The sequence below is a fragment of the Azolla caroliniana genome, unplaced genomic scaffold, assembly GCF_043228905.1.
Source record: "Azolla caroliniana isolate FFs.n. ecotype wild unplaced genomic scaffold, voAzoCaro1.0.p SCAF_2, whole genome shotgun sequence".
NCBI classification, from domain to species: Eukaryota; Viridiplantae; Streptophyta; class Polypodiopsida; order Salviniales; family Salviniaceae; genus Azolla; species Azolla caroliniana.
Window position 1 is genome coordinate 4,880,558 of NW_028230437.1, and position 15,949 is coordinate 4,896,506.

A 15,949-nucleotide genomic window follows, 5' to 3' on the forward strand; every position below is an offset into this window, starting at 1 on the left:
ATCCTCCCAAATGTCGATCAGCCGAGTGAAGCATGAAGTGGTTGGTTGTTGCTCAAGGAGCTCCCCTCAAGCGGTTACAATCACAGGAATAGAGTACAACCGACTGGCTTACTCCAATTTGTGATTTAACACAGTGAGATGCGAGCTTTTTGTTTTTCTTCTCCCTTCTCTGTTCTTCAAAGAAAACGAAAACAGAATGTTGTGGTGTGATGACGGCCAACAGCGGGTTGAAGAACCTTCAACGCTCTGATACCAAATGTTGGGGACAAGGTCGTCAATGCGGAAGTGCCAACAACATTCATGATGAAGGAATCTGTGTATGCATGAGCAAGATAGACAGAGAGAGAGAGAGAGAGAGGCACAAAGGAAACGTTATATTCCAATAGCAACCATTACAAATGTCAACCAACCTTCACTAAAGGTTACAAAGTCACTTTATATAGTGACTATCCTACGGCAACTGCCCTTTATGCTATTTACAGAAATAGCCCGAACTTGGGTTGTCCAAAGGGACAATGTGGATACGGCCATTATACACTCGTATTCGACAACGACCCCCTTCATCCGTAACTCACTGCCCTTCGGCAAGGGTGCTGCGACTGGCCTCACCTTCCGGTCCACAGTCTTGTACTTCATATCCACTCAGGCCGTCCGATCCGACTCGAGTCCTCTACCGAAGTCGGCGATGACTTCGTACATATTTTCCGAACATACTAGAATTGTTTGGTCTTCACTAAGGCCCTCTTCGAATATCTTCCGTAACTTCCCCAAGGTGTCGTCAAGAGAGACCGCCTCCACGACTCCGTTGATTTCCTCTTCAGGGGCAAGGACTCTGCATGCCCTGAGGCGCTCTTCTACCCGCTTCCTCTCCCGGCCAACGACGTCGGCTATTGTACAACCTCCGCTGTCGGAGAACCAAAACTTCCTACCTATGTTACAGGTTCTTCTGCCTACTGTACATGTGTGGGGTTTTTCCGAAGTGTCCGGACTATTGTGTCCCCACGCCTTGATAGCCCTCTCTAAAAATCCCCTCAGCTTTCATCGTCGAGGGTCTCGCGGTTACGCTTGTGGTTCGGTCGTACCATCAGTAACTGAATGGAGTGACGCCCATCCTGGCTTTTGACTCGGGCATACGCCGAACCGTTGTCCATCACCTTCGTCTCCATGCGCGCCGTCGTGATGTACGGTTCTCCGAGTATCACTAGATGCGAGGACGTCTCTTGCACGAAGAAGTGTTGATCGATCTTGACATCGCCGATTTTCACTTGTACATTCGGGCAGGCTCCGTGTAGCTCCTCCGTGGCGCGCGTTGCTGCCCGTATCTTCCACCCGTGCTTGGTGTTGATCAACCACTTTCCCTTCTTGTAGAAGTCCATGAACATCAAGTTGATCTCCGAACCGTGGTCTACCAACGCCACCACCGGCTCTTGGACGTCCCCGATCCGAACAGGGGTCTCTGTAGTGGCCCTAGCCCAATGTAGCCTCAAGTAGTGGCTTTCCGCTAACTCGTCCTCTAGGGCCATGCCTTCTAGGTGCATCGTTCGCACCTCCACCGGCCTTTCCGGCTGCGGCTCCATCGAAAGCCTTTTCCTCTTCACCAAGTCTATGATGGAGTCGTGGAACTCCTTCTTGGCGATACCAAGCACTTCCCTCAGCGACAACTCCACTTTGTTGTCGAGGATCCGTTCCTCCAGGACCTTTCGCAGGTCCGTGGTCCTTTCGATCTCTGTGCTCAACCGGTAACCAACCTTCTTGGCCTTGTCCGGTGTGCCAGATGCACCAACATCATTTTGCTTCGGCCCGAACCGGGTCTCATACCATTGTCGTGCCTTTCGGCGCCAGATCGTTTGCGTGAGTCGGGTGGGAACCACTGGGGTTTTGGACTAGGAGGAGGAATAATTTGAGACAAGTTTATAGTTATGGATAGATTATTAGAAAGATGGTAAGTTATGAACCTCGTGAATCCCACGAGTTTAGTATATTTAATCAATATTTAGATAGTAAGAGACAATTTTGATCACAAATTCGTGAATCCCACGAATATATTATATTAATTGGTGGTGTTTTAGGAAATATATCCAATTTCCCAAATATTTTTCACCCCCCTATTACATTGTGCTCCTCATCCTTATATAGTGATGAGAGAGTCTTCACAATCCCTGCTTTTTCTCTAACTATAGACTATATGCTTTATCTAACATGCTTTTTCTAACTTTAGTTTTCATGCACACTACATGTGCATGATTAGCTTTCTATCCCATCTTTTCTTTTAACTCGAGCGTGTATGCATGAGTAACTTTTTGTACCATGCATATCTAGAACATTTACATGGAATAAAGTTTAGTATAACTTTAAAAGTCATAATATGCTAGTATAGTGATAAGGTTGGGGTTTGTCTATGTGGAGGTACAGGGTTCAAACCTTGCCCTATGCATGTAATATATATTTGTATACTTTCTTCTATTTACAAATATGTCTCTTCATCTGGTGAGAGGCTCTCGCCGGTTTTCTTTATCCGGTTCTTACCGGTCCTCTTCGTCTGTTTCTCACCGACTCTCACCGACCTTCTTCATCTGGCTCTTTGCCGGGTCTCCTTACCGGTTTCGGTCCTTACCAGTTCCTCCTTCCGGTTCTCACCAGGTACTCCATGTCCTATCCGGAGAGACCAAAAATGTAAATTTTCACGTAGTGTGCGAATTACACTACGACACCATTGTGAGGGTCCAGCCCCCCAGTCTTTCCCGCGCGCTTGTCTTCCACCAGAACCTCATAGTTCTGGCATGCGGCTTCCACGAAGCCCGTCTTCTCTTAGACCGTTTCTCACCGACTCTCACCGACTCTTACCGGTCCTCTTCGTCCATTTCTCACCGACTCTCACCGGCCTTCTTCATCCTGCTCTTTGTCGGGTCTCCTTACCGGTTCTCATCGGCTACTCCATGTCCTATCCGGAGAGACAAAAAATGTAATTTTTCACGTAGTGTGCGAATTACACTACGACACCGTTGTGAGGGTCCAACCCCCCCAGTCTTTCCCGCGCGCTTGTCTTCCACCAGAACCTCGTAGTTCTGGCACGCGTTTTCCATGAAGCCTGTCTTCTCTTCGACTGGGTCACTCCACCCGGTTACCTCCCGTACCCGTCTTTCCGCGCGGTCTGCTTCCTCTTTCCTTAGCCGTACGCCGGCTAGGCCTTCCAGCATCAACAGCCAGAACCCGGAGTCCTTCGTTTTCCGGACTTCATCACTCCCGACCCGGATTCTCGTCGACGCTGAGTAGTGGATGGTCTCTGCGTGGCAAGCCGCTGCTTCCTCCATCGGCCGTTTCATCTCCCCTCGTCTGACGTTCAAATCCAGGGCCCTTCGGGTTTCGCTAGCATGTACCCGCCCGTTCCACAAGTACACCACGTTGGCCCTTATCGCTTCGGCGAAGTCCCCGCAGTCCTTTCGGGCGTGGCCGACCGCGTCGCACCACAAGCACCGATGCCCAACCGGAGGCCTTCGGTCACGGGCTTGTTCGCCACCGTCCCTCCGTGCCTGTGCAATCTAGAGATCCCTCACCATCAGAGTCAGCTCCTCCAGACACGCCTTTGACCATGCTAGTCGAAGTCGAGCCGGTCTCGAGCTAGTCTCGAGTCTCCTCCCTTCGCGTCGGTGGGGGTACCTCGAGCTTCCTTGCCACAACAGAGCCCGCCCCCGACGAACCTTTATCGACCCACTCACACCGTTTGTCGAAACGGCTACAGACTCTCCCATTAGCCCGTCATCGGTCTCCAGCAGGAGGCCCACTTGCTCCCGGTCCCTCACGTCCACCAATTTAACAAATAATAGGACACGACTTGTGTCCAGTACGGTCCAATCTAGCGCCGAAAGGCACGCAAAGCATTCTTCAAACTCCCAGAGGAGCACTAACGCGTTTCTCCCCTTTTCAGGGGTCTCCACCCATTCCATGAAGTTCTGCTTCGATAGCCAAAGCGAGTCATCAAGCCTGTATTTCTCAAGAAGCCGACCTTCAAACTCTTCCCAGGTCCGGCTCTCAGCCTGTACCTCAAGCACCTCCGCGTGGATGCCCGACATCGCCACCCGAGGGAATCCGGCCAATCGCCTGTCTTCCGGAATGTCCCTTATCACCATTTCGACTCGGTAGGCCTCCAAGTAGCTCGTGGCGTCCTTTCCACTAAACCGGCCTATCGTGCCGATGATTGCTTCAATAGCCCTATCGAGGGCGCCTGTGCCTTCACGCACACTCACTAATTGATCTACAGCTGAAGCCATGGCTTCTGCAAGCTCCGTTCCCCTCATCTTTTCTATTCCTCCACCGCTTGTTCACATCGGGTTCACTAAATATGTCGCATTGTTACGCACGTGCGTATAGAACGAGGCGGGACCACGGGGGACTTGGACTGAGGAATAACTGATGAAGAGTAGGAGCAAGAAAGACAACAGTCATGCTTCCACACACACACACACACACACACACACACACACACACGGTACACAGAAACCGCAACCGAATGAAACAACGGAAACAAGACGAATGCGTATACGTATATAAATATTCTGATGAAAAAGGGGTTACAACCGGTAGGTCGGTGAGCGACAAATCTCCTACGCCTACGCCTACGCACACAGAAGAGCGAGATTGAGACTCTGACGGAAGCACTCGGGCGTTCCGCGGAGCAGAGTCAGCCTTCCCGAAAACCTGCATAGAGCAAATACAGAGAAAGACGGAGGAGAAGAGCTCGGTCCCAATCCGACAACACTTCGTCCTCGACTCCAGTGATCCCTTTTACGATTCCTCTGCCTCTCTTTTATAGCCCAAGGAGGGAGGCCGTTACAACTTGTTACATCATCTTTATTCTCTGTCCTTTCGAACAGAGATATGCCTCGATTTCCTACCTATCAAATCCGTGCGACCTAGGATATTCACATCAGCTGACTTGTACCTAAATATGTATATATTACAACAAAACTTGTGCCCGCATGTAAGGGCCGGTTCGCGCACATCATTCTCCGATTCTGCCTAGGGATGGTTTTCTCCACGACAACGTGCTTACCTCCCCATCGTATGAATTGCCAACTCAGAGAGACCATCGAATATTCGAGACTAAATCCTCAAAAAGGATTTTTTTATTCAATTAATCACAGGGCATAACACCTAAATCCCTTTTTCATCAGGCATCGAAGTGAAATTTCGGTTTGTTTTGTTTACTACAAGAGGTTTCGATCTGGGTCATCTTATCCTTAAACGAGAAAGAAAAGGATGAAATGAGTGGCAACAAGCAGATTGGAACCACGCATCGCCCCTTCAAATGTTTTTGGCACAACATGTAATTGATGCCCTTCCTCGAACCGCAGCCAGCCCAAGCCCCATAAAACTTCTTACAGTCATAACTATATATCTACAAGCATGGTTATGGTTTAAGTAGCCTTGGCCCCCATCCATAATGGTTGATTTGGATCGCCACCTTCCAAGTGCAGAATGTGCGTGATATAGCTAACATCCTTCAAACACGGGCCTATCCTTATATAAATATGACCGGTAACTTCTCGCAGAAGTCGCCATGTATATATATATATATATACACACACACGAATGTAAACAAACTTATACAAATTGAGACACGTCTCTCATGTTGATGGCATGGGCGACTTCTGCGAGAAGTTAGTGATCAGATCCATTGCCTTATGTCCCAAGGGTCCCGACCCTCGGGCGACTCTCGTGCTGCTGCTGCTGCACGTATTTCATCATGGATGGGGAAGTCCGTCAGTGCTCACCCACCCACATAAGGCTCTGTACACACGCACACACGCACACACACACACACACACACACACACGTGCTGAAGGTCCTTCCTTCCTTCCTTCGGGGGGTGTTGGCCTATGAAACCCATATGACGGGCGGGCGACCGACCAAATGTGTTGCCAAGAAAAATAAGGGGTCTCTCGAGGGCGCACGAGCAGCAGCACAGTCCACCCCGGAAAATTCGCTCTCTCTTTTGACACAGAAACCTCCACACGCCTCTCTCTCCATGAGTAAAAAAAATAAATCTCACCTTTAGGTTTAAAACACAAACTCTATTTTTTTTTTATGTACATTCATATATGGTTCTAGGGTTAAATCCATTAAACCTAATCTTCATACAGAGAGAGAGAAAGAGAGAGAGAGAGAGAGAGTTAAACCCAGTAAGCTAATCTTCACACAGAAAGAAAGAGAGGGTTAAACCCAGTAATCTGATCTTCCCTCACGCAGAGAGAGAGAGAGAGAGAGAGAGATTTAGGGTTAGGGTTAAACTCAGTAACCTAATCTTCTCAGAGATAGAGAGAGTTAGGGTTAAACTCAGTTACCTAATCTTCTCAGTGACAGAGAGAGTTAGGGTTAACCTCAGTAACCTAATCTTCTCAGAGACAGAGAGAACTGGAGCCGCCATGGCGTTCTTGAAGAAGGTAAAAAGCTCTCCTCCCTTTTCCTCCTCGTTCCCATGCCACACCTTGCACATCGATGCATCGTCTCCTCTGAACCTGCGCTGCTTTCTTTTTTCTTTTCTGTGCCGCCCCTGTGTCGGAACCCGCAGATTCGAGAAGCTTTCCGTGGAGTGGATCGGCGCACATTGCAGTATGAGATCGACATGCATCGCCTTTTCTTGTTAACGAGGTAAGGAATCTTTCGCTAAGGCTCTCCTGATTCTTCGTATAGTCCTTGCATTAAGCTAGTAAAATGCTTCACCGTTTCTCTTGTCTGACGAGACGGCAACACTTTAGTTCCAATGTCTAGTTCTCGTTTTCTCGTAGCAAGATAAAAATGATCTATAGCACAAATTCTCGTTTGCTTGTGAACAAGTTTGAAACTATAGATTCAATCTCCTTTTTTCTTTATGTAATCCTTTTATTTTCTTGGAGTGAAATGCATCGCTTACCCCCCTTGTTAAGAACAAGGTAACAAGCCCTTAGCTCAAACTCTCAGTTTCTTGATAACAAGGAAGTTAAAAAAATAAATATATATTCACCTCAAATTCTCTTTACCTTATATAGAACGTAGAAGTGGTAGTTTAAACTCTCTGATTTTTCACTTGATACTTGCATTTTCACTGAAATGCATTACTTTTCTTTCTTGTTTAACAAGGTTACAATTATTTAGCTCTAATCTTTGTTTTCTCATAAGTAAGATCAAAAGATCTTTAGCCCAATCCTCATTTTCTTGTTACAAAAGGTAGTAACTCGCTTAATTCCTTTGCTTCTTCAATCCTTACATTTTCTTGTGGAATGCATCAGTTTTTTGCTTGTTATAGATGAGTTAAGAAATAAGAAATCAGTAGTTCCAATTCTGATTTTCTTTTACAAAGTAAAGAAATCAGTAGCTCAAATTCACGTTTTTCTAGACAACCCTAAAAAAAAGCTTTTGTCTTAAATTCCAATTTTTCTTGTAAACAAGGTAAATTCTTTTAATCTCAAATTCTCATTTCAAATTCCAAATTTTTATCTCAAGCTCTCTTTTTCTTGTTAATAAGATGAATCTTTAGATTTAATCTTCCAGCTCTCTCATGTAATCACGACTTTATTACTCTATGCATTGCATTTGCTTGTAAGTTAAGTAAAATCTTTGTCCTAGTGGTATACATTTCCTTTTCTTGTTTAAGAACTGTCTTAGATCCTATGGTTCTTGTTAAAAAGGTAAAACTACGTGCCTGGTAATTTGGATTTATTCTTTCATATAGTTTACCTTTTCTATGGATATGCATTGTGTTTTCTTTCTTTAGTAAAGCAAAACTCTGACTTGCATTTTCTGCTTCTCATATTTGATCTTAAATGCCAAGATAGCATCCTGGATTTTCCAGCAATATGCATCATCACATTTTTCTTCTGTTAACGTGGGAAGACATTGGATGCAATCTTATGGTCTTACATGTAATTTTGCTTTTCTAAGCTATTCATTACATTCACTTCTTTAACAATCAAAGACGCTGGTTTGCATCTTCTGGTTCTTCCACGTAATCATTCTTTTTGACCTTATAAACTTTAGCTTAAATGTTCTGGTTATTTCATGTAATCTAAATGTCATGATACAGTCCTTGTTTTTATTTGATTTTTTCTTGCTAAGAGGGTATGTTTTAGTTAAAGTTTCCGGTCCCATCATAGCTCAAAATCTCTGCTTCTTTCATCTGATTTCTTAAATACTAGTGATATGTGTTGTATTTTCTTGTTAACAAGGCATAGTTTTTTTAAAAATATGATCTAAACTCCTGATTCATATTCGTTGCTTTTCTAATGATACATATTGACTTTCCTTGTTAATTAGGTAATCTTTAGCTTATGTATCTTTTGTGCTATTTTGATTCCAGAGGAGCTAAATATGTATTAATTTCAGCTACCATAAACAAGGAGATGGAAGTGTGGATGAAGTCTCAGAGAAAAGCTCTAAATTGTCAATTGAAGATCTGGAAAAAGCAGTACATGGTAACGTACATGAACAGATAGCTCGAATCACTGAAGCTATGGATCACATTCTGTTACTGAATCCTCGCAGAAAGGTGCCTATCAGTGGCACTGAGAACGAAGTGAAAAAGCGTCCCAGTGGTCTCAGCTTTGCTGTTGGTCGGGAAGCACCGAAACCTGAGGATCCTGAAACTCTGAGTGAGTTAGAGGCTTTCTTCCTTGTCTTATTTACAGGAAAATGTGGTTGATGTATGGGTTTGTACTGTCTCTTTACTGATTACTCACTTATTTTGGTGATATTTCAACATTTTTCTGTTGGTTGAATTGTGTGTACTTATCCATCTTTGTACTTGCTGATATGAAAATTTTCGTCTACACTTGTGCTTTTTGTCAGAACACTTTTATGCATGAATCTGGTTTGCATGTATCTCTTTCTTATATTCATGTTACACTTACATATTATTGATGTATGCATTATGTAATTGATTTGTCGCTTATTTCTGCGGCCACTCATTTTGATATACCACTTTATGTGTGATTTAAGAGTTCACTTATTTCTGCTTCCTTTGTCTACTATATTTAGGTATGCTTGATATATAGATTGTGTACAGTTTCTATTGATTAATCCCTGATTCCTGTGTTCTTTCAATTCAATAAACCACTTTTATGTGTGCATTGACAGTGCACTACTTTCTTCTTTGTAATTGCTATTTGACAATTTTGCCCATGCTCTTATGTTATTCAAGTAACCATAATTATGAGCTCTTTAATTATATACTTTTCTTCTCTTTTATTTCTGCTTTGTATTTTACATTTTAATATAAGTAGTTTTCCATATTATGTATCATTTTTCCTGATTGATCATTTATTACAATTGTCTTCTACACTTTTGTAGTGGTTAATTTGAGTGCATTGTCTGTTTCTTCTGTCTTGGTGGTTTTGAAACTTTGCCTTTACATTTATACCACAACAGACAACACTCAAGCGTGCACTTTACCTCCTTTATATTTATGATTGATTTATCATGTTTATTTTCTGTTTTCTGGTTAATCACTTATTCCAGAGATCTTTGTATTTAGCATCATTTGTCACTGATTTTTTCATTGAAACCATATATTAATGCAAACAATGTAAGAATGTTTATTTTAGGGAAACTATGCAGTATCCTGAATCTTTCTTTCTTTTCACAAGTGCTCCTATTTTTTGTTATTTCCCAAAAAACTCCTGCTCTGTTTCATTTACTCGAACAGCCTTGGTCAATCCCAAAGAAAGAAAATTGGGATGAGTTGACCATATGCTTGCTCAAATAGCGCATATAATTGCAATTTGGGGTTTGACAATGGACGTTTGTGGGGAATAATGAAAAGTTAGGGTCATTTGGGGAAGTAAAGAAGAAGCGGGGGACATTTTAGGGTTTTCCTTTGAATATATTTATTTGATTCTGATCTTCATATGCTTGCATTATTTGCAGAACAGTTCCTCTTGAGACACGCCCACTGAGCATTGCTGAGCTCTCTTCTAGCCTAAAAGAGTCAATTGGTTACACTTTGGCTCTCAAGCCTTCACAGATCGATCACAAGGATGCAGGTCGAGGAGTTTATCTGTCAGGCAAAGTAGGGCCAGGTACTGTAGTATCCTTTTACCCGGGTATTGTGTACTCCCCATCACAATATCGCTATATGCGTGGCTATCCGAGGATGGATATTGTGAACTCTTACTTGGTATCAAGGTATGATGGTTTAATCATTGATGGGCAGTTCTGGGGTCAGGGGGATGAACTTCGACTTTTATGGGATGGTAGGCCAAGAGAAGTTTTATCTGAGACACTGAAAATTGCATCGATACCTGATAGGAAGAAGCGAATGGACCTCATTGGCTCGTTATTTGGAGCCAAAGATACTCATATTGCTCGTAAGGGATCAATTATAGAACGACGAAATCCTTTGGCTTTAGCTCATTTTGTAAATCACCCAACGAAAGGGAAAAAGCCAAATGTGATGTTGTGCCCTTTTGATTTTGTTTTCGGAGATCCATACATGAGGCCCTACATTCCTAATGTTCATTTCGATCACAACAATGACCAAGAGATGAGAAGACAGGGTTTGGTCTGGACAAACAACAAGAAAGAGGACAAGTGCAGTGATGATTCAGTCACTATCCGTACTCTTGTCTTATTATCCACGACTGAAATCTGTGATGAGGAATTATTCCTGAACTACAGGTTGAGTAATCACAATAAATGGCCAGCATGGTATCATCCTGTGGATTCGGAAGAAGACAAGCGACGATGGTATTAAAAGGCTTAAGGTTTCTCATTTTCAATTTTGTTTTGATGAGTTTTCTCTGTCCATCCAAGTTTGCAGAACTGCAGAAATGGATGTGTCTCATGCTTCTTTTAAGACGAGCATCTCTATGACTCCTGCCCCCTCTCTGTGATCAGATTCAAACATTGTGCTATTTCAAAATCACATGTTGATTTATTTGATCTTTCTTGCACTCCAAATAGGAGGATGCACATAGTAGATGTATTATAGTTTTTAGAAGCGGTTCAAAAGTAAAAGTGCAGAACAGAGGAGTCGAGAAGAAATGGATGATGACATCTTTTTTAGAGTATTGAATTTTATGAGTTTCCCATATGCAATAAATTTCATTTCATGCTATCTTGTGCGAATGATTTATTCAGGACTCAAGTGTTTAGTATCGCATCTCAATTTGATTCCCAAGTCCCTTTAAGTTCTGCATTTAGCATGCTTGCCCATGTTCTTTTTCCTGGTTTTGCTTGCATTCTGCTTTTGAAACTCCCTGCAAGTATTTTCCTCTAGCTTTTACAACTGATATTAACAACACTCTGAAAATTCACACTTTCATTTAAGGGTGATGTTATTCATAATGATTGTTTGTTTGACATGGCCAAAACTAGCATGTATGTATATTGTGGTAATTAATGATGGAAAGCATGAATATTTATGGTGTATTGGCATTATTATGCTTTCACTGTTGCATGAAAAATTCAAAATACTGAATGCTACTTCATGCATTTGACGCAACGATTGAATGCTAAAGGCTAAAGCATGGATATTGTTTCAATTTTGTTGGTACACCATATCCTTTATACATAATTTTGAAGAATTTCAAGTGAAATAATACATTGTGCACCATTGATCTTGCTATCTTGAATTTTATAATATGTTTGTCTTGTCATAAAGCATACAGATGATGGCCTTTGAAAATCTTAGATTTTGTGATAAGTTAGTCTTGGCAAAACATATATAGAGGAAAATTTGTTCTGAAAATAAAACCATTAGTGCAGGATATAATCAACATGTCAAACTACATCACTTATGTTAGTATAGAAAAGAAATCCATGTTCACACCCCATGCAAGTTAATCCATGTTGCGAAAGTATTTTATAAGTACCAATCTAGACATGTTGGGTTCATCTATAAGGACCAATCTAGGCATGCTCATTGCATGACCTCAAGTCTCAACGACATTATATTATTCATATATTTAAAAAGGTGAATTAATAGTTAATAAGTCTATTTCTTTTTTAAACCGAAGGTAATAACTAATATTTTCAAACCAACCTAGAATATAGGTGATATTAGGCCATGTGCAAGGATATCATGAGTGTAGCAAATGATTATATGTTGGTTGTCATCACAACACGTGAGCTTGCTTGAATTCATGCATTAAAAGGGGCTAGTTACTTTCGAAACCATTACAAAAAATTGTGGCTCTCAATGTAAATGATAATATATAGGATTCGCTACTTGTAAAATGTAGAATATCAATGAACAGGGAATCATGTATGATGAGAAACTATGAAGACGAGCATTGATCACATATTAAAACTGTACACAAAAAGTCAAGTGCAAAGCTCATGGGTGATGCGACTTTTGGGTAAAGATTATGGATGCTAATAACCCGAGGTAAGCTATAGATGACAAGAGAAAAAAGTGAGAATGTATAATAGGTTGGGTTTTCATAAGTAGCAGCTAAGCTATAAATGTAGTAGACATGACTAGAGAGAGAGAGAGAGAGAGAGAGGTTCATGTCCAAAGGACATCATAAGGTCATGGGTTCAACCCCTACATTCCACAGCGACATAACTTAAGAGGATATATATGGAGAACAAGGTATGAGAAAATTGGGTCTTGATCCCAAAACCCAAGGCTAGTAGGCTAACAACTAACAAGTTAACTAGGAAAAGCTAATTTACAAAGGGAACTTGCAATGGATGTCAAGAAAATTTTGACGACAAATATTAAATGAGAAATACACCATTCTTGTTTCTAAGAACAAATTAAGTAATGCAAAACTTATTCTACTCTTCCTTACCTTCGTATTCTCAACCTTACGAGAAGTCCCTAATACTAAAAAAAGAGACGAAAAATCCCTCCATTCCTACACTTCACGAAAACATTTTGAACATTATAATAGTGTTGCAATAGATGACATTTTTGGTGATTGCCTCCTATGTGTCCTAGCGAGACACTTTTAATAAAATGCTAATGTATCTTACAACACAATCTTCAGACAAAAAATCGAATGGCCTTGTTTTTCACACAACCAGTTTCCGATTGTTGGGATAGGCAAGACTCATTTCCATTCTTGTACTACTCCCATCTATAGTTTCACAAAAACAATCACGCTATTTTGTGTATCTTGTCATAAGATCAACATGTGTCTATTATCAAATTAAGGTAATCATATTGTAAATTGTGTGTCCTCATTAATGAATTAGTGTGATGTGTTGTGCACATTATGCATTATGTCATTGTGGACCAAGGTATAGTGTTTATGCTCACGCGTTGAACATTTAAGGTGGTTACAAATAAATTAAGGCAATCATTCAGCAAACCACATTTCCTCATAAAAGTTTCGTGATGAGATGTCAAGTTCCTCATGCATTATATCATTGCATGCCAACACTTACCGACAAAACATTTAAGGTGGTGATCGCACGTGTCCTGTTACAAGAAAATGACCTAAGTGTTTGCATGAAAATCATATGAAAAGAATCTTCATAAATGTAGAACCTCATTATAGATCAACATGAAATACTCTTCAATTTCCATTTTACAAGGAAAGGCCATCATTTTCACCCCTTGGGTTGTGGAAGCAGAGTTTTTTGGCGATTTGAACCAAAATCGCGAGATCTTAAACAAAAGATTTGCAAAGAATTTCTATACTGATTGCCATAAAAGTAATGCAATAAGATGTGACTAATTTAAGAAATTAATCATTCAACTAACAAAACAAGTTGCCCACTACTAATGTTGCACGCTAATCATGTAAAAAAGGGACATCATCTTCCAGGATAGCTATTTAGATACGTTTCTAGCTGATTGGCAATGCTTTTTTGTTAGCCTTCATAAAAATTTATGATGAACAACATCAAGAAGGTCCCCTCAACGCCTTCTCCACACATGCCTCAACTCTACGAGAAATCTAGGTTTTACTCGTTGCTCACAACTTCTTAAATCACCGAACATGTTGCATCTTTCCCAACTACCGAGTACTATCATATCCCACCTCTCTACGTCACTTCAATATACAACTCTTTGTTTCTCTTTAAATTAATGTTTTCGATACACAATGCTTGCATACAATGTTTGTATTGTTTGTTTGTGGTTGACCCATTGTCTCACAACACGCCTTGAGACATCCCTAGTTCCAAAATGTTTGTTTTTGTTAGTAGAAGATCACTAATTCTCTTTAAATTGTTAAGCATTATACGCAACATGACTTCGTTTATAGGGTCATTGGAGAGTCTTTGTTATAATTGTTGTTTTGTTTTAATCGATAAGGATGACAATTTTAGGTTTCCATATTTGCCCAAACATTATGGTACAAATTTATAAGAATTTCAATGTTGATGTCAATGGATCATGGGTCATTCATTCAAATTTTTTGGCATGGGAACTCGGGAATTTATGGGTTGGGGTGCTTGAACAAATAGGTTTGTTAATAATAATGTGACAAATGTTTGATGTTTTGCAGCAACATGTTTGGAAATATTTATATATAAGATTTACTACTACTAGCAATATTAAAGCTTAGGAGTCGTGGGATGGGTGGATGGATCATGGACTAATTCATCTTAAAAAAGCAAAATTTCCAAAGCCTACCATTGTTTTTGAATGAGTTCGTGGAATTGAATGAGAAGTTGAACCCCCCTCAACTTGTTTACCGAAAGAAAGTCCCCCATGATGGATGTTCATTTCATAGTCATGTCTTGGTACTGTGTTGGTGCCGAAAAAAGGCAACATCATGCATGTCCATCTACATACACATGTCAACAAATTAGGTTTCCCTTCAAAGTCAGTACCAAGTTCAATGTCATCATTGAATACATTAATCGAAACCCATGATGGCCATAGAGTAATGGGAATTAACTAACACTAACCTATTTGCCCATCAATGTTTGCGGGTCAAACATGAGATAGGTATGGATTATTGGAGTAAAATGCTTCTCTTAAAGGGGAATTTCTTGCAACACGCAAGTTTTGTATGTTACCGATCAACCAACTCATTAAGAAAACATTAACTACTTTGTGCTAATAAATAATTTCGATGGAAAACTTAACATATATCCACGTCTTGGTTATGTACAAACAATGTGACAAAAATGCGTTACATTTATGGGGATTCCAACTCTCTTATTATTCAAATGAATATTGAGATTGGATATTTTATTTAGACCTAGGCTCCTGATTTGGTTCAATACTTTAGCTAGTCAAAATACGTTACAAGTTTGCGTGGGAGAGGGGGGGGGGGGGTGACACATTATGAATTCCTTTATTTTTCGATGGAAGATTATGGTTAGATACTTTGGTTACACATAGATCATAGAGTCTAGCAACTTAGAGGTCCTTGTTCTCATTGTTAGAGAACTTCGAATGCGTAAGTTGGATGTTTCGTCTCTATTAACACCAATTAAATAAGAGAAATTGGCTTCACCTCGTTTCGTGTATCCCCTCATTCAATCCCCAAAAAAATTATAACATTGTAGGTTCCACGCCTAAACAAATCGACAATCCATAAATGAACATGCAACTATACATGTGAGATATTGTAATTATATGACCATTACATGTGGTCATGTGCTCATTGTCCGCATGCATGCACATCAAGATTTCCCCTCCTAAAAACCACAATTCCGATAAAAGTGACTATGTGCGCGATGTCACAAACCTCAAATCGAGATTTCAAATCCATATATAAGAAATTAACAATATTATTATTTATAATAATAAACTACATCACCTCCATATTTGAGTCATTCATTTCAATTTGTGAAGAGATTGATATTGAACACATGTTGGATGATCGATATAAATCTTGTTCATGTAGTTACTTACACATAACCTTAGATATATTGAATATAGTGCGAATGCTTTAAGTGAGTACATGACACCTTATTCTCGATCAACCTCATAAATCACAATCCACCGTAACTGCCTATGTAATATGTACAATATAAAATAACTAATGTTAAGGTATTCTGCAATCATTTA

General features: G+C 40.7%; 1 protein-coding gene across 2 annotated transcripts; it reads left to right on the forward strand.

Annotated features, from left to right (window-relative positions):
• The first annotated feature begins 6,201 nt into the window (after nucleotides 1-6,201).
• Nucleotides 6,202-11,086, forward strand: LOC147867178 (uncharacterized). 2 transcript variants are annotated; one of them, XM_087314965.1, is made up of 5 exons: nucleotides 6,202-6,320; nucleotides 6,408-6,440; nucleotides 6,569-6,648; nucleotides 8,359-8,624; nucleotides 9,903-11,086. In XM_087314965.1, exons 2-5 carry the CDS (start codon nucleotides 6,423-6,425, stop codon nucleotides 10,721-10,723), a joined length of 1,185 nt encoding a protein of 394 aa, XP_087171091.1. In that variant the 5' UTR covers nucleotides 6,202-6,320; nucleotides 6,408-6,422; the 3' UTR covers nucleotides 10,724-11,086. The 2 variants fall into 2 exon arrangements, with proteins under 2 accessions (XP_087171091.1, XP_087171092.1); XM_087314966.1 differs by lacking the exon at nucleotides 6,202-6,320 and having other exon boundaries at nucleotides 6,398-6,440; nucleotides 8,333-8,624.
• The last annotated feature ends 4,863 nt before the right edge of the window (nucleotides 11,087-15,949 follow it).

What these genes read in the sequence shown, in the direction of transcription:
- LOC147867178 (XM_087314965.1), top strand. An exon ending in CGCCTTTTCTTGTTAACGAG is followed by an intron (nt 6,649 to 8,358) that starts GTAAGGAATCTT and finishes TATTAATTTCAG; the next exon opens with CTACCATAAACAAGGAGATG. An exon ending in TGAGGATCCTGAAACTCTGA is followed by an intron (nt 8,625 to 9,902) that starts GTGAGTTAGAGG and finishes TTTGCAGAACAG; the next exon opens with TTCCTCTTGAGACACGCCCA.